Source organism: Phaenicophaeus curvirostris, chromosome 1 (genome assembly GCF_032191515.1).
Source record: "Phaenicophaeus curvirostris isolate KB17595 chromosome 1, BPBGC_Pcur_1.0, whole genome shotgun sequence".
NCBI lineage: Eukaryota > Metazoa > Chordata > Aves > Cuculiformes > Cuculidae > Phaenicophaeus > Phaenicophaeus curvirostris.
Window position 1 is genome coordinate 197,677,099 of NC_091392.1, and position 22,085 is coordinate 197,699,183.

The 22,085-nt window shown below is 41.2% G+C and overlaps 1 protein-coding gene across 2 annotated transcripts in view; it reads left to right on the forward strand.

Moving 5' to 3' along the window:
- Positions 1–22,085, forward strand: part of PANX1 (pannexin 1) — a 33,104-nt gene that overhangs the window by 8,906 nt on the left and 2,113 nt on the right. The window contains exons 2-5 of one of the 2 annotated variants that reach the window (XM_069883417.1): positions 2,964–3,103; positions 14,357–14,580; positions 15,581–16,251; positions 17,939–20,787. In XM_069883417.1, the coding sequence (XP_069739518.1) occupies positions 2,964–3,103; positions 14,357–14,580; positions 15,581–16,251; positions 17,939–18,024 (1,121 nt within the window). In that variant the 3' untranslated portion in view covers positions 18,025–20,787. Of the gene's footprint in view, positions 1–2,963; positions 3,104–14,356; positions 14,581–15,580; positions 16,252–17,938; positions 20,788–22,085 lie in introns of those variants that run through there. The other variant, XM_069883418.1, reaches the window with a different exon arrangement.

Genomic DNA, 22,085 nt, shown 5'->3' on the forward strand with positions numbered 1-22,085 from the left:
GATATTCTTAGCACAATTATAAAAGTGTCATTTTATCATACATGGCTGCACACCTGCTGCTGCCTTAAGTTTCTGCAGCTCTTTTGGGTGGTCTCTCTTTAGGGCAACCATAGTAAGTGGCATTTTGTGATCCTCAATTGTTTGCAGAAGTCTAATCCCCATCACTCCCTCTCCAGAGTTGGTTTAGTACCAGGGAATGAATAAAAACCAAGCGTGTTGCCAAGTGTAATGATAATTTGGCCAAAGACTGTTGTGGCAACTGCTTAATGAATGCAGTCATTTGTTATTCTTCATCCTTCTCACTGCGTATTTTATCTCTCTGTTGTTGTTATGGGCTTGGCTGCTGCTTTTCTTTTTCCCCTTCTGTTACTTGTGGGAGCGAAGAACAGGGAATGGCTTCATGTCACCAAGCCAGGAGGCTGTTCCTTTGGTAGTGAAGGACTATTAACCTTTCCTGAACTAGCCTTGTGCATATGTGTGTGCACAGTGGTTCTGTGAAAGGCATTTGGCCCTTTGCCTAATTTCTCCTTTGACAGAAACTACGGATTTTCCTTTGCAATTCCTCCAGAATAGCCCAACATAAAGTTAATTATCTGTATAGATTATTGCTGTTACTCCTTTGGAAGGGAGAAGGAGGGAAGAAAATAGAAAATTGTGACCAATTTCAGATGCATTTAATAATCCATGTTCTATGTAGATTATGCACAAAAATATCCTCTCTGTTTAAACCTTAACATTACCATGGTTAGTGCAAAGTTGTAATTTACATTGACGAGTATTTACAGCCAGGACTGCAATAAGTTAATTAAAAACCAGTGCAATAACTGGTGTGTCCCCGGCTTCTGCTTGATGTCAAGCTCCATCTGCTTGGCGCCCAAGTTGCCAAAGGTTTTTATTGTCCTGGCTGGAACCTCAAGAATCAGACGAGGGAGATTCAGTGCTCTGCAACATCACTGACATTGCTGTAGCTGTTCTGCTATGAAGTTGTGCACATAGCTCTATGGAGAAGGAGACTGGCTGCCTTTTTCATTACTAATTTTGGAGAAGGAGGCTGACTGCCTTTCTCCTCACTGATTTAAACACTCCATCACTTTTCTGGCTTCCCACCCCTTAATGAGAACGAACACACAGAGTATGTTTCTTGTTGCGGATATCCAGAGATGAATAGGACAAAGCATCTTTCTGAATGCTCCTGGTGCTCACCCTTTGAAAGGGTCACTTGTTTGCTGCTTCACACTGGGCACAGCCAGCAGCAGGAGGTTTGTTAAGCGATGAGAGCAGGGCATTAATACTCCCTATCCATCTGAGCAGACACTTCAGTTGCCTGCTTTTTTTGTGGTTTGTTTTTTTTTTTCCTGTAGCTTATTACTTCTTGAGCTTCCACAGTTAATGGAAATTCTTTGGAAAGCAGAAATTCACAAAGCTGTGGGGAGTGCAAGTGCTTGTCTGGTGCCAAATTTGCAAAATCACGTGAGCTCTGGACTAATAAACAGTAATTTGTTTGGGATAAGGGAGGCTTGTGACAGGTCAAACCATGACCTTATGATACTACAGACTTAGAAATAGTTATAATGGTGACTCATAAGGAAAGGCTTTTATTCATAATGCTCCTTGACTATGCTGCGTTGTATAAAGGCTGCACAAGTTACAAGGCAAATGTGGTGGGCTCGTGTTACAAGAGAAGTTCTGTTCTACAAAAGCTAAACCAGAAAAAAGGTACAATGTATGGTACAATCTTACACAAAATACTTTTTCCCCATTAGCACTAACTGTAATGAAGTATTAAGGGCAAAAAGCAACACTCTTCCCTCATCTTGGACTTTCGATATCAGTGATGTGTTGGAGGAAGCATTGGTAGCTGCTCTTGGAAGAGGGATGTTCATGGAAGAGCCATCTCCACTTTGTGTAATCGTTTGGTAAAGTGGCTGTCCTGTTTCAACCTTTATGAACAACTGCTTGAACTGTGTGAGTTCTTTTGCTTTCACTATAAAAGCTTCAGAATGAAAATCAAAACCCCTCATCCTGTTTTAACAATGCTCATCTGAGAAGGCTCTGATACTCCTTGTCCAATAACCACTCTTCCTTGTTGAAATACACTGTGGGAATACTCACCTGGCTGCTTAATTGTCTGTAGCTGGTTAGAGCAGAATTTGACCCTCAGGCTGAGGCTGGCAAAATAGCTGCTCTTATTGTTGATTGGTGCCCTGATCTTAATTTGAAGCTTCCAAGCAACTGAAGAGCTGATGGGAGTGAGTAGGGATGATGGTAGTTTGCCTGGTCCTGGACACAGCTCGTCACTGTGCTGGTGAGGAGGGGTCTGGCATCCTTTAGAGGTGTCTGGATGTCATTCTTGCTCTGCCAAAAGCTGCAGGAGGAAATCCCTCTTTTCACATGTGTAATGTGAGCTCCACAAAACTCATGTGCAGTCTCAGAGGCAGAAGAAATGGCAGCACCCTGGGCCAAACTTGCCCTCTCAGACTGTGGGGCTGCAGGAATGGTGTTTGTGATCTAGTTTCAGTAAATGTGTAAGCTGTAGCTTGTGTGTTTGGGAAATACACTGGCATGATGGAATGTGATTGTAGCGGTTTCCTCAGGAAAACAACCTTATCTGATCACACTTTATGGTGGTTCCCCTTTGCCCAACCTGGGTCAAGTGCAAGCAAGAGAGACAAGTCTTGAGCTTATCTTGCCCCCAAACCTTATGAAAATAGGCCTAAAAGACAGGTGCTTTTAATATGCTATCAACCTTTAGGAGGCATTAGAGCATCCTAATAGGAGTTTAGTCCTTTGCGTGCAGTGAGAACTCTGAGATTCTCCTCCCTGCAGAGCTCCTGGGTTTCATTTCATTTAACCTATTAGTTTCGGATGCTGCAAAATTCCAAGTGTGACCTTTCCTTCCTAAACTTGATTTCTTCTCTTTGTAGTTTTCCAAGGACATGATAACTTTTGCTTTGTTTTCCCAGGTACTCAGATAAGCTGCTTCGCACCTGGTTCCTTCTCCTGGCGACAAGCTGCATATGTGGATGCCTATTGCTGGGCAGCTGTGCAGCATAAGCAACCATCCCAGAACGACTTAGAAAACATCTCTCTGTGGCTGCATAAAGTATGTACAGATCTCCTTTTCCTGGAAAAAAATGTCTCCTCATAAAAACCTGCCTTTGCCTAACTTTTCTTGCTCCTCTGGTCTGCTGTGCTCTGCTCTGCTGTAGTCCTTGGCTTTGACTTGACTCTCTATTTTTAGAGGGAATGTTTTCTGTCCTTTACTTCCAAAGAGGGTAGTTCTAGAGGAGGTATTTTCTGATTTTAAATAAAGGATCTGTCAGGTTATAATAACAAAGCCACCAATTATCTGACAAAAGAGTGAGATTAATTCATCAATGGTTTCTAAAGGTTTAACCCTTGTCTTCAGTCTGCTCTTCTGGGCTTCTGGAAGCCCTTGCAAGCCATGAGCTGGCTTTCACTGGTCTGAGTAAAGCAGCATGATACTGAATGCACAGCAAGAGACTTATTTTATGGATAAAAAGTACAGTAGATACTGACGTACTTAATTTGGTTCAAAGCAGTTAGCTGAGCTTTAGCAGGAGTTACAAACTGAGTAAAGGCCATGCCAAGGCCTGGAGCTGACTTGGCACAAGAGGCAGTGTCGCCCTGCTTGGACAGTGCTGATGTCAAAGTAAGAAATTATGTTGGAGTTCTGTAGATTTGGAGTGTTGTTTGCTGCCTTGCCCAGCCCTTTTATTACTTGTCCCAGCAAATACCCACCCTGGCACCTGGGAGTGGAGGAAAATCTGGTGTCAAGAGCTCAGCACTTGTATTTCTGTCTTATTTCTGTTGTGTTCTGCACCTTAGCTTTTATTATCCAGTCAGCTCTTGCTATCTCCTCTGAAAGAACGCTCAGGGCTGTCTCTGATCTCAAGTCACTAACTGTAAAGATTTACTACTGCCTTCTGCAGTTAGCTTCACTCAGAACCTTGACCCAATGGTCTTGCATTTCATGAATATTAAAGCCATACTTGTTGGTTTCTAGGCTGAACTCTTCTTTGCTCAGTTAGTTCTCCACTTCACTTAAGCAAGACCTTTTACACAGCCCAGGCAAAGCTGCTGAAACATCTTGCAATGGAGGCAGCTTGCGTGGGTGGAAACTCGCCTGTAAATCTGAATATGTTGCTGTCCCTTGCTCTTGAGGGAATAAATTCCTGTTACTTGATTTCTTTATGTCAGACTTTATGCCACAGTCACCTTGTGATTGCTGTAAGTCTCCTCGTTTGCCAGCTATGACTAATAGCTTAAGTAGTCATACATTTATGATGCAACCCCTATTAATTTGCTGACTAGTGCTATCTCAGGAATTGATGCAGGGCCCTTCTTCCCTCAGTTCCTCCATGGTAGCTTAATGGAATGTGATGTTCCCTTGTAAATACCCTGCAGACTGGCTGCAGGACTTATGTCTGAACAGCTGAGTCAGAGGCTGTAGCTCTGCTACAGCTCTTCTGAGTGCCTTGCCTTAACCTCCTAAATCCATGCTTAGACACCTACCCTTCTGAGCTGGGCATCTGAAGCTGCAGATACAGCTTGGAGGCCATTGTTAATTAATATCTTTCTACTGATTGTTCATCAGCTTCCATGTTTTTCAGGTTTCCAGAGAAGGAGCAGTGTTACAGCTATTAACACTGACCTTTGATTCCCACTGTGGTATCTGAAGGTGTTGTCTCCCCAGCTTTGTGCTGCAAGGTACATTAAAACTGATTGCTCTGCAGATTTTGGCTATATAACCCTTTTAAAAATGGACAGAGCAGAGCCTTTGTGGGAGCACAGTGATGTTACTCAGAAAAGGGAGCCATCCTAAACTCACGTGAGAGGAGACCTGACTCCGCAGCTCAAGGGCAGGGATGCATGTAGAGCGACAGCAGTGATCATTAGGCCAAGTTTTAATTAAGACAACACTTAAAGCTTTTTTTGTCTGGGCAGCAGTGCTTTTTTTTTCAAAGTGTCTCAGGTTCTTTCTAATACTCTGACTCTTAGCTAAAAATTTAGGAAATTGGTTCTGCTTTGCCTCAAACCAGAACACTCACTTAGCATCTTTATTGGCATGCTGGAAGGCTCCATAAAAAAAACTTAAGGAGGCATTAATTTACAGTTTTGGGGAAATGAGGTTGTAGGCTCCAATTCCTGATTGAAATGGATAGATTTCCCTGTGCTCTGTCAGGAATGCTGTCAAAGGTTCGCGTTCTAGGACAGTGCTCAGCATAGTGTAGAGAGGAAGTAGGACCATGTAACTTTTTGGTGAAGAAAGCAACTTGCAACAATTTACCCTGCTTTTGTTCTAGGCATCTAGTTGCTCTGAAGGATTATCAAAACCAGATTGCATTACTGAAAAAGTGAAACCTTCCTGTTTTCCTCCTGTTTCAGAGTATAAATTTGCACTGGCTTTTTGATCAGTGAAACACGTTACAGTTTTGGGTAGTCCCTGAAACTTGGGCACTGTTACCTGCTGTCCTTTCTGCTCTGGGAGATCTCTCCCAACACTTGAATTTATCAGTCTGGAATCTCATTTTGGAGTGTAGAGGAGTAGTGTACTGACACTTTCTGGGTTTCTGGACTCCCCAGTGGTCTGTGCACTCCCAGAGGGTGCCCAGGGACTTTCTCCTTGGAGAATGGGAGTTCTGAGATTTCCAGTGATCTCAGAATAACTCATCACATTGGGTAACTCTTAGCAGAAAGTAAAATGAGTTGTGTACTCAAATGCACAGTTCAAGAAACAAACTATCTGCCAATAGATAAACAGGAAGAAGAGGCTATGGTTTGTCCTGATTATATTTTTACTTTAATGCTAGGATTTCTTCTTCTTTTTTAGTGAAAAAGCTGACAAAATGCTTATATGGTTGAGTCTTCCGACTCAGGTTTGTTAACCTTAGGTTTGTAATTGATGAAACTTAGTCTCATCGGGCTTCATTCTTCTGTTTTCTCTGATTTCTTTTGGTATTTTTCATTCAGGCTTAATTGTTTTCCAAAAGAGAGTGGTAAGAGATTTGGAATGGGACAGTCTGTACAGATAGCTTGTTTTTCGTGTCTAAAGATGAATGACAACTTATTTTGATAAAGCTTAGCTGGATCCAAAAATGGAATAGAAACAAGCTTTTGGCCTCTGCGAGTGAGCAGTCCTTGCAGTCTAGTGGAGGAGGAAGCTGCACTGCAAAGCCTTTTTAATCCATAGTGCACAGAGAAGATTATGCAAACACGTGCAGGAGAACTATGAGCATGATCTTACTGGCTCTTGTTAGCCACCAGACATGAGAGCAACGAAGCAAGTTGAGGGGCAGCCGGGCATTGAGTGATGACCTCCCTGCAGCCTTGAAATGTGGATTGTTAGGATGGAGGTGGTTATAATCAAAAGACTTCTAGGGATTTTTTGATTTTTTTTACTAATCTTTCTTCTAGTCTATCATTAATTGGGCAGAATCAAGGAAAAGGACAAAGGTATGTAAAGTAGAGGTAAAGTAAGTAGGTGTTTCTTCAGAAAAAGGGGATTCATATCCATGTGAAATGCAGGCAAACGGTTCATCTGAACGACACCAGAAAGAAGAGGTCTTCACACATGGCACAGCCAGGTGAGGTCAGATGTCTGCCTCAGATCTCTGTAGAAGTGCAGGACAAGCGCTGCAGGAACTGCTCAAAGCATTGCATACAGAGGGTGGACCTGAAGGCTTTGTATGCATGAAGTGAAACTTACCTTGGTGAAAATATGCACTTTTTGTAACAGAAGTAAAGTTTACCATGGACCTGTGGGCTGTTCTTTGAGTTGTTTGTCTGTTAATGCTCCAAAGAAACCCCTGAGGTTCTTCATTATGTTGTTGGTATGATTATAATCGTGATTGTTCTCTGGTTCTGATTCCTCACTGTTTGTACAGCTTTTTAGATCACTGCAGACTTCTCTTGTTTCACCTGTACAGCCCCACCCAGATTGATTAAGGACTCTCACAGCAAAGAAACCTAAACACAGATGCATTTGTAAACCATTCTTTGAGAGTGTAGTGTTAGAGCTACTTCAGTCGCTTTAGTCTTACTTATTGAAAGTGCAGCTATACAGTTTTTAAACTGTATCAAAACAGAAAGTAACAGGTTGGGTAAAAAGGTTATGTATGGTTCGAGGTTCACGCTCAGGTCTGGAGGCAGGATAGTATCTCAGCCAGAAGGATGAGTCATTTATAGCTCACATTCCCGCCCTGAATACCAGTGAAACATCTTCCCTTGACAAACAGGAATAAGGTTGTATGGGGAGAAAGCTTAATACCTTTGCTTCTGGAAATGTTGTTGCTGTCACTAGCCCGTTGAGGGCTGGTGCCTTTGCTCAGCCTCTTCCCAGTGGCAAAGTAGAAATTTGGAACTGAAGAAGCAGACACTTCATTACAATCTTATATTTTAATGACAAATATTTTCATCTCAAGTGAGTGAAGGCACTTGAAGTGCTTCCTTCTTTGTTGAGTGCTGTATCCTGATGAGTTTTCTCACAGCTGTGATTCAGACCTGTGTGGCTTAACAGGTTTGTGCTATTGTACTTAAAGTTAGTGTTTTACCACTGCTGGGTATGGTAGATGTCAGAATGCTTGCAGTCACTTTAATAGCGTTGGCCCAGAGGAAATAAGGACTGAAGATGCAGTAAAGTAAGAAACATTGTTTTCTAAATGCCATTATATTTTTTCTCATCTTCTGCCAGCCATCTTTATCCCTAACTTGTCAAGCTTTCTGTCGATGAGGTCCTTGAAAATACCTTTTGGGTCACACCACCCTTGGCAGCTACATTGTCTTTGGGTGATAAAAGCATATTTGAGCTTATGAAGAAGTATTTTAAATGCCCTTTTAACTTATTTGCTGTGTATTTACTACACATTGGAGCTAGGGATGTTATGTTATAGGCTGGTTTGTATTTTAGTGTGATTTTTTCCTTTTACCTTCGGGGACGTGTGATGCTAATGCATCTTTGAAAGAGTTTCATTATTCTAATGTTTTAGGGGTTATGCAAACAGATTACTCAAACACCTCTATACCCATGCATACATTCTGGTCTAACAAATTAGCTTAAACAGACTGATGTCTTCAAAGCCTATTTCCCTGCTCTCCCAATAAAAGATAAAAAAAATCATGTCATGAGACTATTACAAATTTAATTTGATATTTGTAGTTCTAGCACTGTATGTACAATTGTCTGTGTGCATTGAGAATTGAAATGTGGTGAAGATGGTTCATGTCATTCTGAACATTTATCTGATTGTAGATGTTCACAGATTCTGGTAAGGCAGAGTTGTTTTGGGAAATACACATTCAGTTTGTGGAGATAATCTTCATGACAGGAGCAAATGTACGCACTTAGAGGTATTTAGAGGACATCCATGATCAATGAAGTGCTTAGGGATATGATTTAGTAGTGGACAGGTATGGTTGGACTTGATGATCTCAAAGGTCTTTTCAAACCTAGGGATTCTATGAAAGAGTCATGACTTTAAAAGAGTTCAGTGTGTTAAATAGATACAAGATTTCTAGAGTTTAGGCTGTATGCAGGCAGGTTATTTTTCTTCTCCATTCATAGTGGCTAGCATTGATTTAAAATTATTCAACCTAGTTATGGTCAGTGATGTAAGAAAACAGCACACATCTGTGAAGTGTAAGCATTTTGGTGGGCGTAATTTATTTGCTTTGTTGATAACCTTTGTAGCTGCTTTGACAAGTGCAGAACACAAGACTGCGAATGATCTGTTGTGCTGAGATGGGGTATCAGTGCTCTGCATTGTAACACTCCCAGACACCCTGTTTCCTAAGCTGTTGCTGTCCAGAAAGATCATACTTTCTGTGTTGCAGGGCTTGGTGCAGTGTTGTGTCTCAGGCTATGAAACAGCTGGTGTCAGCCTTGGTCCTTTTTTCACCTTTGACTGCCCTGTAGGATGTGTTACTCGTGGACTGCAGCCATGAGATACAGAGAGGCACTAAATCTATAGTTCCTACTTCAATTTCTTATTGCAGACCAGTGATGTCTTTAGCCTGGAGGGGGAATCCTTCTCTGCACAGACATCTGCTCAGATAAGGCTTGGATAGCAGTGCTCCATCAGGGTTCAGCAGTTTCTGGCGGTTTCTGATACTAAATTGTCAGAAATACTCTGTAAGGTATGAGGTGCTCTTGGCTTTCAGGAGGAGTAAGGGTATAGCTTGGAATGTATACAGAGCTCAAAGGCTTATCAAGTGAAATGAGCTGCAGCAGTACAGAATGAGGGGCAGTTGACCTCTTGGCTTCCTAGTGTTCTGCTTCCTTGGGAGCTTGCTGTCCCACCCAGTGTGCCAGCAGACTAAGGGACAAGCAAGGCAGGTCAACCTGCTTCTATCATCTCTAGCTTTCAGGAGCTCAGCAATAGCAGGAAACTCTAGTTTGAGCCCCTAGTGTGCATGCTGCTAGTTTTGTGTCTCATGCTGAATATTAATCACACAGTACCCATGCTTAGTACCTTCTAGAAACTTGGACTAGCCTACCTGAAGCTCTGCTACTCTGTCTCTGAGCACCAAACTCCTTGGGCTTTTTCCTGTCCTTTTTTTTCCTTGCAGCTGAGGGTGGTTGAGGGCTCAGGGCATCCAGGTTGAAGCACTGTGTTGTAGTCCTCAATGTATTTTCACTAATGAAGTTCAGAAAGAAGCATTTTGAACTATAGGATATTGTATCTATTCTAATGTATCTATTCCAATCTGCTTTCAGAGGACCTTTCTTCAGTTAGGCACTCTTATACCATCTTACATCCAGTATTGTGAACTTGCTGTTGAAAAGCTTGATAACTCAACAGCAAAGGAAAAACGAAGTTTTCCTTTTAGGCTGATATCTTTCCCTGGCATGTCATTGACCACACAGTTCTTGAGGTTGATGACACTTGTCATTTAACTTAAATACTACAAACTATCCAAGCCTGAAGTAGCATTTAGTCGTTGTATATTCAGTGCCTTGGAAGTAAATACAGAAACCATAAAAGAAAGTTGTATGGCACATGCTTATCTGTGCACAAATACCACAGAGCACTTTTCTTAAAATGGGATGTCACTATGCGTGACTAAAATTTAGTCAGATGAGCTGGCTAGTTCTAGTCTGTTGCTCTGAAACCTAGGACTCGTGCCAGATGACTTTGCATTTTCACTTCCCCCTGTTGGTTCAAGGCCTTAAATTTTAATGATTCAAAACAATTTGCTAGTTATCTAAGTCTGTTGTTAAATAGAACAAGCTTATCTTTCATTTTTAAAAAAGCCAGAATCCGAGAAGGATGGAGTTGTGCATCAAGTGCTGTAGAAGGGCTGACAAATACAGGCTTTTGTTTCCAAACAAAAAGAGCTGGTCTAATGGTCACGCTGCTGCTCTGGTTTTGAGACTATTCAGAAAAGAGCTGTATAGTGTTTTCTCATGCTGCCATAAGCTACAGCTTTGGGAGTGATGAGAGCCTGGTGAGGGGAAGCCCAGTAAACATGTGGCAAATGTGCCTTTGCCCCAGTGGTGTGGTACTTCAAGGTGAAGAGGCCGTGGTGAAGGAGTCAGGGAGAGGAGGATGTGCAAGGGAAGATGGTAGAGGCCAATTTTCATGAGACAGTGGTCTGTAATAAGGTAGGGAGATGGGTGGGATTGGAGGAAGTCTGGGGCAGAGCAACAGGGATGATGCCAATGAGGTACAGAATGAGGTGTAGAATGTACCCACAGAATCTTTTTCTAGGTTTAAAGGAAGAGATGGGGACTGGGACAATGGAGATTTTGGGCTGTGACCTGCATCGACTATCTTGCCTCTTGCTGTGTGTCTTATAGGTCTCAGGATAAAGAGATCTCAAGGATTCATCAGATAATGTTAGCGAGATTTCCAGTTTTGAGGGTCAGAAAGAGAATTCGTAAATCCTTTAATGCCTATAAAATTTCAGTTGAGTGAGTAATGCAGCCAAGTGGTATAAACCAACATAAGAAGCTTTGGTCTCTCATTACTAAATCAGATGTTCTTTTGTTTTCTTTCCCTGCCTAGCACCACGGGGAACAATGCTAAGAGGTGTATGACACAAGTGAAGTCAAACAGGCTTTGCAGCGAAATAACAAATAACAAGCTGTTATTTGCCTATGGAAAAGGTGTTGCAGTGGCTTAGAGGAGCTTAGATAAGCTTAAGCTATGTTCATAGATAGATCTTTTCTATTTCTACATAATCCAGAATTCAGAGGACTGAAAGAGCCTAGACATAAAACCATAAAGCCTTGGGCAGACCAGAGCGTCCAGGACTTAGACTTATGAGATTTGGTAGCATCATCCACAGTGATAAATATGAAGGGCAGATAATTGAGCTGTTGGGTGTGAGTTGACTCGATGTCTACAAAAACACATAGGATGTGCCAGAGCTTTACATTTCAACCAGAAAGGTTAGACCTGAAAAAAAGGCAGAGGATCTGAGGTATCTGCTGTGTGCAAAGAGGGAAGAGAGGCAGTAGTGAGGGCCAAGCTCTGCACAGTTTCTATGGGTTGCCGGAGGCTCAGGAAAGATCACATCAGGGGTTCAGCAAGTAGAGCTGAGAGGTGACAAGCAGTAAGGACATGATTTTGAAAAAATACGCTTGCTTAATTTGGTCAAAAGCAGTTAGTAGTTTAAAAAGAAGAGCAGCACCCACACCCAAGGCTTATCTTGGCTGCTGGCATAGGTGGGAGCTCTGGAGAAAGAAATTCCTGATATATATAAACAATCCATTTGGTAGCATAGTTTAGTGGTGCAGAAGATAGTATGGATTCAGTGGAAGTGCTGGACATATTAGTAGTCCCCAGCAATTCGAGAAAGTTGGAATGAATCCCTTAGATCCCTCTGGCCTGTGAGGTCAGTCCCCTGTGGTGGAGAGGGCACAGCCCACAGCTATGATGTAGCAGTACAGGGTTGATGCTTGCTCCTTGCCAGTGAGGAAGAGCTACCTCTAGTGGGATGTCCAGTATAATTACAGTCAACTCTGCTTTGCTAACTTAACTAAGTTTTTGAAACAATCACGACACTGAGTTAGCCCATCCCTGCAGGATTTCCCTTTCAGTTTTAAGGTGAGCCTTTCTTGAAGTTTTCTTCCTCCTGGTCTTACCTGGACACTGAAGTAGCAATTCTGGCCAAGTTTAATGATGTTGCTACTTAGAAGAAACAGTTAAAATATGAATTTATAAGAAGGGTTGCAAAGCCAAGCTTGCCTTTAAATACTCCATTGATTTTCTGTAATTATTTCATGCTTTTCATGGCTTTGTCTTACTGTGTGTCACACGTTTCCAATCTGACTGCTATGCAGAGGACGGACACATCCATTACAGTCTCCAGTTGCTGATGGAGTTCTTCTGAGAAGTCAGTTTTTGTGTGCCTATATGTTGTATGCATTCCTAGTGTTAATAATGACACAGGATTTCTCTTTAGTGGTAACTGATACTAGAAGTAGCTTTCCTGGATAAAATATTGAGGAACATCAGATTCTTTATTTTGTGCATACAAAACTTTAATCTCACTTGATTAATGTAAACACAAGTTAACATATTAATATTAGGTCCAGATTCTCATGTTAAATATTTATCTACATATGGAGCTGTTCCACTCGGAGTGATTAATGACTTCTGTCCAAGTTTCCTCTAAAATCCTCTGTTAGCTTTTTCAGTGAATGTCTATGCGTGCATAGCTGTGACATTTAAGATGCATTAAATCTGTTGCAAAATTGTTCCTCACACCTAAGTGTATCAGAAACAACGTGACCAGCAGGTCCAGGGAGGTTCTTCTCCCTCTGTACTCGGCACTGGTGAGACCGCTCCTTGAATCCTGTGTTCTGTTCTGGGCCCCTCACCACAAGAAGGATGTTGAGGCTCTGGAGAGAGTCCAGAGAAGAGCAACAAAGCTGGTGAGGGGGCTGGAGAACAGGCCTTATGAGGAACGGCTGAGAGAGCTGGGGTTGTTTAGCCTGGAGAAGAGGAGGCTGAGGGGAGACCTCATTGCTCTCTACAACTACCTGAAAGGAGGTTGTGGAGAGGAGGGTGCTGGCCTCTTCTCCCAAGTGACAGGGGACAGGACAAGAGGGAATGGCCTCAAGCTCCAGCAGGGGAGGTTCAGGCTGGACATTAGGAAAAAATTTTTCACAGAAAGGGTCCTTGGGCACTGGAAGAGGCTGCCCAGGGAGGTGGTTGAGTCACCTTCCCTGGAGGTGTTTAAGGCACAGGTGGACGAGGTGCTGAGGGGCATGGTTTAGTGTTTGATAGGAATGGTTGGACTCGATGATCCGGTGGGTCTCTTCCAACCTGATTATTCTATGATTCTATGATTCTAATTTAAAATTCCTGTGGAACTGATGCTGCATTTGAGTTAAATGTGCTTGCTATCAAAAGTTGAATGTAATGAATTAGAGCAGTACATTTTGTTAACTGCTTGTCTAACTAGAACTTACATTATGTCTCTGTAAAAGTGAAGTTATGTATGAACGTACACCTTGAATATCATTTCACAGTAGAAAATGCCATCTTTCCAGCAGCTGGAAGGAATTAGAGATTAAATATCAAGGTGAAAAACTCCTGCCTGTTGATGACTAGAAGAAAGACGGAAAGAATTCAAGCTATTCTATTTTATACCCACTTCAGCTCTTTTCCTAAGCAAAGGGGACTGTGTAAGAACTGACTTCTCAGTGTTGCATTAACACCAGACCATTCTGATGTCATGCATGGTTTCCATTTAGAAACTATCTAAAGAAATTTGAATACCCTTAAATATTTCAGCCACCCTTACCTCCTTTCTGGTCACAGTATGTCATGCCCTCTGAACAGACATGTGTGTGCCCAAGCAGATGCAGGACTGTAAATGTCTAGGTCATCAGCCTCCCAACAGCTAATGGAGAGCAGGAGAGATTTTGCTGGTGTTTGGAGCATTTTAGTAGCTGTGAACAGTGATAGCATGTCTAGGAGGGAGAGCTATGTGACGCTATCCTCTTCTTCCAGTCAGCTTCTCTGATAGCTGCTTTGATTGCCTTTGCAATTTATTGTTCCCCTGGTTAATGCTGCCTCCTTCAATTTCAGTTCTAGCAGTGCAGTTCTCGTGAAAATGTTATCAGGATCATACTAACTTTATCCTGCTTTTTTTTTTTTTTTTTTTTTTGGCAAAGCTCTAAGCAGCAGCAGCATTGTTACTGGAGCTGTCTGGAAAGAGATTTTGCTTCCTTGCATGTCACAAATAACCACAAAAGTGGGTTTTACTAAAAGCATTTAAATAAAATTATAGGAAACTTAATAGACTTATAGGGAATGATGGTGACTGGCTGACTTATTTTATATATGGGTGGAGCCTAATATGAATTTTTTTCTCCCTTCAGTTCTTTCCATACATCCAGCTGCTCGTCGCGATCTTGCTGTATCTCCCATGTTTGTTCTGGCGCTTCACTGCAGCACCTCACCTTTCTTCAGATCTGAAATTTATTATGGAAGAACTTGACAAAGCCTACAACAGGGCAATCAAAGCTGCTAATAGCATCCGCAGTGGAGACCACAGGGACCCTACTAACTTGGTTCCTGCTGTTAATGAGAACTTGACACAAAGGTAAGATGCTGGGACTTGGCTTTGTTTTGCTCTTTTCCTTAAGCTTTTAACAGATGTGACACCTGCACTCATTTAGAAATTTATTGCAAAGATTTGAGTGGTGACTTGACGCACTTTTGAATTTGATTAAAAAGAAGATATCTGAAATCATTAATGTGGGCATTTGGTGCTGGAATTTATAGATTTTATTTTTGAAGAAAAACATTTGATGAACTCTTTAGATTACTAATTACCTGAGATGTCCTAATTTCTTCTATTGTAGGAGGTGTTTATTAGTTTTAACCTACCACAGCATAAGAAAACAATCCTCAGTTTTCAATGTTCTTGACAGTGGTTTGCATGCTGTGAGCTAAGTCTGTTACTTGTCATCTCCTGTCCTTTCAGATCTAGGTCTGCAAAGCTTCTCTTTAAAGAAAAAAATTCCCAAACGCCAAAACCAACAAAAGCAAAAAGACCTTTCCTGATCAAATTGGTGCACTTTTCTAACCAGGCCCAGTTTCTGCTTCATCCTAGGCCAGGGTACCTGTTTCTCTTTGCATGTAGGGGTACAAGTAATACAATGGCAACTTAGGTCTGTTCTTTAAAATGTGAAGTTAGATCTTGAGAAGTATAAAGCCTCCCAGTGTGCGATTACTGAACAAGTACCTGGGAAGTCTGCTTTTCCTCATGGATTTGCTTACTATACCTGTTTTGTACTGGAAATGAATAGTAATACTTTTTTTGCTGTGAGGAAAATACTTTTTTACCATTTTTCAATGTTTGAGCTCTTTTTTCTCTTAAGTGGCTTTTCTGTAGTAGAGGGTCAATATTCTTAATTTATCTACTATTCTGTGGGTTTTCTATTGACTTCAATAAAAATACCCTTTATTTACCTCAATAAGAGGGAATTTGGTCTTGTGTCTTTTTTAAAGTACTGGGTATCTTTGAAATCTTAGGTAGGTAAATGCTGCAGCATTTGATCTAAGTGATTTGTTTGGATTTTTTTTCTTCTCTCTTTCAGTTTGTGGGAGATATCTGAAAGCTACTTTAAATACCCAATTGTGGAGCAGTACTTGAAGACAAAGAAGAATTCCAGATGCTTGATAATTAAATACGTTATCTGCCGTTTACTCACTCTCCTGATTATATTCATTGCATGCCTCTATCTGGGTTACTACATTAGCCTCTCCTCTTTGAGTGATGAGTTTCTTTGCACTATCAAAACTGGGATCTTAAAGAATGACACAGCTGTTCCAGAAGTGGTTCAGTGCAAGCTTATTGCTGTTGGTGTCTTCAAGGTACTCAGCTCTATCAACCTGATAGTCTATCTTCTTGTGATGCCCCTGGTAGTGTATGCAATGTTTGTTCCATGGAGATGGAATTCAGGTGTACTCAAAGTGTATGAAATCCTGCCAACCTTCGATGTTCTGAAACTCAAGTCAAAGTGTTTTGATGACTTAAGCCTTTACCTCCTGTTTCTTGAGGAAAATGTGAGTGAACTTAAATCGTTTAAATGCCTCAAAGTGCTGGAGAACATTGCAGTTTCTGAGAAGTTTGATGTCATGCAACTCTTGGTAAATCTTGGTACTATTAAGACAGATACTGTAGATGGGAAGCCAGGTCCAGCCGTATTGGAGAAGCCTGAAGAAACATCTACGGAAGAGCTGGAAAAAAGTGCAACAGAGCTACGAGGTAAGGTGACCTGATCTTTCTTTAAAAAGAAAATTCAAAGAAACACCACAAAAATAGCTCATCCAAACCTGGTGGTGTAGAGAGATAAGCAATCCATTAAACCAAAAATTCATTTATGCAGAACAAAGCTGATTTCATCTGGATGTGTATTCCTACCAAAACCATTTTTATATGTTCTACAAGAAAATGGAGTTGCTCAGACCTTGCTATATTGTCTGCTCTATAACTGCTCTATATGCTCTATATACTCTATATGCTGTATATACTGCTTTAGCAGTAAGAGGCTTCAGCTTTCTGAACTTGAACTCCTTAAGACCACCTGCATCATAGTAGTAGAGCGCTAAATGGGTCTACAGTAGGTTGTGTTTGAAGAAGCTCTAGTGAGAAGGCTGACGTTTTCAGCACATTTGTTTTTCAGAGATTAGCTCAAAAGAGAAGTAACTGCTGTTTGTATTTTTCATTCAGGCTTTGGCAGAAAACTTTGAGGAATGTGAAAAAAAAAAAGGCTGATGCTCAGAAATGCCACTGGTGGAGGAACAGAAAATGTCAAAAGAAGGGAAGTAGGACTGGGGCCAGTGAACATGATTCTGTACCTTCTAACACAGAGAGAAAGGAAGATTTATTGTCAAGTGTTTTTTGCCAAACTGGCCTGAGTTGATCTCGACTGGTACAGTTGTTCTTTGAATGTTCCCACCAGTTTTACGTAGCTGGTTCTAAGCAATCACTTTTACATGAGTCTTAGATTCTGTGGTCTGCATGCTGCTTCTTCACAAACGTCTTTACTCATGGAAGCAACACTGCTTTAAAACATTTAGCAGCTGACCTGAGTAGTGGAGCACAATGCTGAGGGCAAGTTAAAGAACTGTTTCAAAGGTAGGAAAATACTAAATCTAATTTCTCTTCAGAAAGTTATGCCCTGTGCTTAGTAAAAGAAGAAGCATCAGCACCCACAGGATAGCTGTTCTCTCTACTTCTGTCAGACAGTTCTGGTAGGCTGAGGTTTGGAGAAGTCAATTTATACAACAGGGGAATTCAGAATAAATGCAAAATTATTTTCAAACTCGAAGAAACACTTGTGGCAGCCAGCTCTAGTATGGCAGCTTGGAGTAATTTCTGACAGAAATAAAGTTATCCTCTTAAAGGTGTCCCTTTTTGAAATGACAGTTGGGTGGATTTTAGAAGGAGAATTGAAGAATGCAAGGTGGAAGTCTCTGCTCAAGGAGCTGAAAAACCTAATAGAAAATCTGGTTCATTTTTGTCTGAAAGCACAAATTTTGAGACTGTTTTCATCTCACAAAACCACTTCTTTTCCTCCAGAGTAGAACAAACTCATGCTTGAAGCTCTGCAGAAAGAAGCTGTTGTTCCATGACCAGCTCCAGCTGGTGCAGCCCTCCCCTTCTGCCTGGGTGCAGCTGCAGACTTCACCACCCATCAGCAAAGCTTTGCCTGTGGCTCATTATCTTTTCTTCTCTCACTAGTGGCATCAGCATGTTTTAATTAGTAACCGAATTAACAAGCCAGTGGTAGATGCTTGCTCCAGCCCTTAAGGGCATCCCACCACTGGATGCCTCATCTGGACTGCACAGGGGTAGCTGGTCTTGCAGAACTGTCTTGGCAGCAGTTCCTTCATAAATGGTTGAGTGGTTTGATGGTCCTTTCACTTCTAAAGTCTTACTTTCTCTTCAGTTTTGACAGACCATGATGCAAGTGGCAACGCGAGTACAAGAGAAGATAAAAAACTTCGCCAAAGACTTATAGATTCTTCTTGCTGATTCCTCTTCACTGCAGCTGGCAGGAGCTACATACTAGAGGAGGGCTTCTCCTCTGCCTTTGCTGCACTCAGTGCAAGGTGCTGCTCTTTAAATGCAACAGTCTTGATAGCCTGAGAGTTCCTCAGGCCAAACTGGTTTACAGACTACTTGTTTAATAATTAGCAATTTTGTACCTTAAAAAGCATGTTGTAGCCTTCCATTATTTATTTTTTAAAAATACACAAGGAAAACAATAACAAAATATTTTTATTATGAGTAACAAGTGACATGCATTGAATGCAATCAAAGCTGGCAGCAAGAAAAGACCTAGCACTGTACTGTGCAGGGATGGGAATGTAACCTGTAGATATCAAAAAGAGGTGGCCACATTGCATTCTGAAATGTTACTCTGCTGGCATTGACCATGTCAGTTCTGGGGTTTAAGTGGGGCATTTTGGGGCTTTCTGTCCTAGAAAAGGATTTTTGGGGGTTTGTTTTTGGTTTTAAATGAGTCTGGTTAATCTGTACCACGTGGTGGCTGGCCACTGATACTGGCTGTGTCTTCACAGGAAAAAGAGAGGTTGCTCTGTTTGCCTTGAGATGGCTTGATTAGCCTTCTCAACAGTGATATCTGGGATTAATTTACTCAGCAGTGATGGAACAAAAACTAATAACAAGCTTCGCGTAAGGGGGTACTGTAAATTTTAGGAATTTTGAATTTTCTATGCAGTCATAAATTAAAACATCACTTTTTTTACAAAATGTAATAATATGTAAGATAAATGTTAGTTTAGTTTATGTTTCTAAGTTGTTTTAGTCTTAGTGACTAGCAAATCCACCTTGGAGTTTGGACTGAAGATCAATGAAGTTGGTTCCATTTTTGTGATGGTTTTAGAAGTTGTTTTGTAATTTGCATGTGTGGAATTCGTTTGAACATGTTTGTAGTATCAAGTGCAATATTAGTCATGCTGTCTTCCAAAACCCACTTGAGAAGACAGTTTTACTTGTATTACGGTGGCTCCTGAGTGCCTCAGCAGAGCCAAGCACCCGATCAACAAAGTAAGGTATATGTAAATATGATGAAAGGTTGTTCTCCTCACATAACCCGTGACTTAATTTTAAAGATAAGATGCTAAGGTGGATTAGAACAGACAAAAGGGGGAGCACTTTTACACTGGAAAACTATCCTGGTTTCTTAGTGGACAGTTTTAGAACAGTAGCATTCAGGTGTAATGTCATTCCCCCTGCACAGGACCTCTACCTTCAATGAACATTAAAATGACCTTTGTCTTGTATTTTAGGTACAAGGTGAGGTGGGTGGGGGTTTAAGCACCACAGTGACAAGTGTGTATCTTTCACAAATGTTAAATGCTCATTTATTTTTTCATATTGTTCATGGAACTGATAGGTTTTACCTGTCCCCTCTTCCAAGCTGTCTTTTTAGATGAAGTAGGACCTCTTTTATAGCTCGGTAGGACTTCCATTTTCTGGTTCGTCTGTGTGACCCACTGTTGTGCTCTGGACTCTTAGCAATCTCCATATGGCTGAGGATGAGGGGGAGAAAGAGGTAATTGGTGTTACCATCTTTGCATAGAACTGTTTACGTACTGCAGCAGATTTCAAAGAGATACTTGAATTTGGTAGCTGTTGATAAATAAGTGAATCCCAAAGTGCTGTCTACTATACTTTGGGTTAATATTGCAAGAATTCTTCAGTTATTGTACGGCTTTCAGCTAACGTAAGCCTTATTTTAAAGAAACTCTTAAAAGCCATAGTATTATGCTACCTCTACATAGGACAGTAGCACAACTACAGTCCTAATATCTGTTGCGTTACCAGGAGGAAGCAGGGCTTGTGTTGGATACCAGTGCTCCAAACTGCTCTGTTTTACTGCCTTACTTCTCCCAGCAGACCTACAACCCCTCTGATCCTTTCTGGATTGTTTCAGTCCTGCTGTACTGATGTGTTGCTAATGGTCCTTTTTATGCAGGTAACGCAGACGCACATTGTGTTATAAACAAGGAGCTATAGTGCAATACTAAGATTCCATGAGGTAGATGTGTTTGAACTGTTTGATATAAGTAGAGTTCTCAGTCTTTAAAACTCAAAGCTTCCAAAAACAACGTGCTCATGTTTCTTGTTGGATATGAACCTAAGTTTTTACTAATTCCCTTTTTGTATTTAAAAGTATGACTTGCTGCGGTGAATCTTTTGTCATCTTCTGAAGTGCTTAATAAAATATGTATCAATTCTTCTTGGTTATTTAACTAAAATTAATTTTGTGAAGTACAGCAGTGTAAGTGGATAAAGGTTCGAGGAACAGTCGCATGTCACTAGCTGAAAACCGGTAGTGCAATGCACGTGATCTGATGCTAAACCCCAAGAAAAACTACTGGATAGTAGTTATAATTGTGTTGTTTAATTTTGTGATCTCAGAAAGTTATCAGAACAACATGAATTGGTTCAAAATCCATTGAACCTTCAAAAACTATTGAGAAAACATCAGCACACGATAAACAACTAATCTATTATGTGAATTACCATCTAAAAATTGGACACAGTCTCAACATGTTTGAGCTTTTCAGCCTTATCTTACTGTTTTAAGATGTGTTTCTGCAACTGCACAGCTCAGTTCTATTTATATTTAGTGGCACTGCTCCTGCTATATTTTGCCATTTTCAAAAGGTGGGCTAAAATGCAATGTAGGTCTTAATGAAAAGAGTCCATCTTCAGCCTTTTCATCCCTACACTCTTTGTAGAAACAGGTACATCCGTCTTTCATGTAAAATGGCAGTGACGAGATTCGGGTTTAGTTCACGTCATTCTTTGTCTGAGGCTTCTCTCTCTCCATCACTTGGGTATTCATAGTCCAAATGCAGGAGAGTTGCACCTAGCTCCTTTGCGTGCTCTTTGCCGTATAGCACCATTCAACAGCTTTTAGCTGCCTTTTGAGATTCAAAACTTGTGTTATTAACTGCATTACAGAGAGAGAGAGTAAAACTGTACCTCTAAAAGCATGTGTGCCCCACGGCTTTTCCTCCTCTGATGTTGTCAGTCAGTTTCAGAACAAAGAGTATATTTTAGGTGTGTGTTTGTTTCCATCACTGGGAACAGTGGGTGATTTTTTTTTTTAGAAGGAGTTGCCCCAATCAGTAAGCCTACAAGCAAAGGACATCCTGGCTGCACTTTGTGAACATGATGATAGACATCAGGTAATGAGTGGTTTTCTGAAGATGGATGTGTTAAGGGGGACACCCCACCTCCACCAGCATGAGTCTTCTGTCTGAATTATAACTGAAGAAGGAAGCCACTTGGTGTAAATATTTTTCAGTAGAGTGTCATGTTGCTGATATGAATAAAAATTATATTGCTGCACCCTATGGACTAATTAGCTATTTAACCTTATCATACCTATAGCAACTAGAGTTCCTTAGCAGTACGCACAAGCCAAAGCTCTTTGTTAATTCTTCTTCACCGAGTTCCCATTAAGAAATGTAAGCCAATGTTCTGATGCCGGGGACTGGTTTGGTTTTCAGATTGCCTGAAGGGAAAATAGTATCAAAGCCACGCACACAGCCACCTACTCCAGAAAAGACAGTTGTAAAGCTGGGAGTGGTGTAGCACAGCCCCACCACCTTGCCCATGGGCTGGGTGGGGATGGGGGCACCAACAGAAGCATGGAGAGGTATGTGGGAGTCCAGGGACATGGGAAGATACTGAGCTGGATCAGCAGGCTCTAACTGCTCTATAGAGCCTTGTGTGCGTATCCCAAGAAAGTGAATGCACCACGTTAATAGCTGCTCAGAAATGGGGAACTGGATGTTTTTCTCTGACGATGTAAACTTGTTGTGTGGCCCAAACTGGTGGGTGGGGACTAAGGAAAGTATTGGAGAAGTCTTGGCAGATGTTTTATCCCACACTAATTGCTCTCAACTCACATTGTGTACGACTCTAACTTTCACAGTGTTTGCTTTCCTGCCCAACTTAAATAAAACACTATAGGCATCAAGATATTAATCGCCCAAGATGTTGTAAGGATTTTATTAATTATAATTTATCTTCTTCCAAACAAACTGTCTATC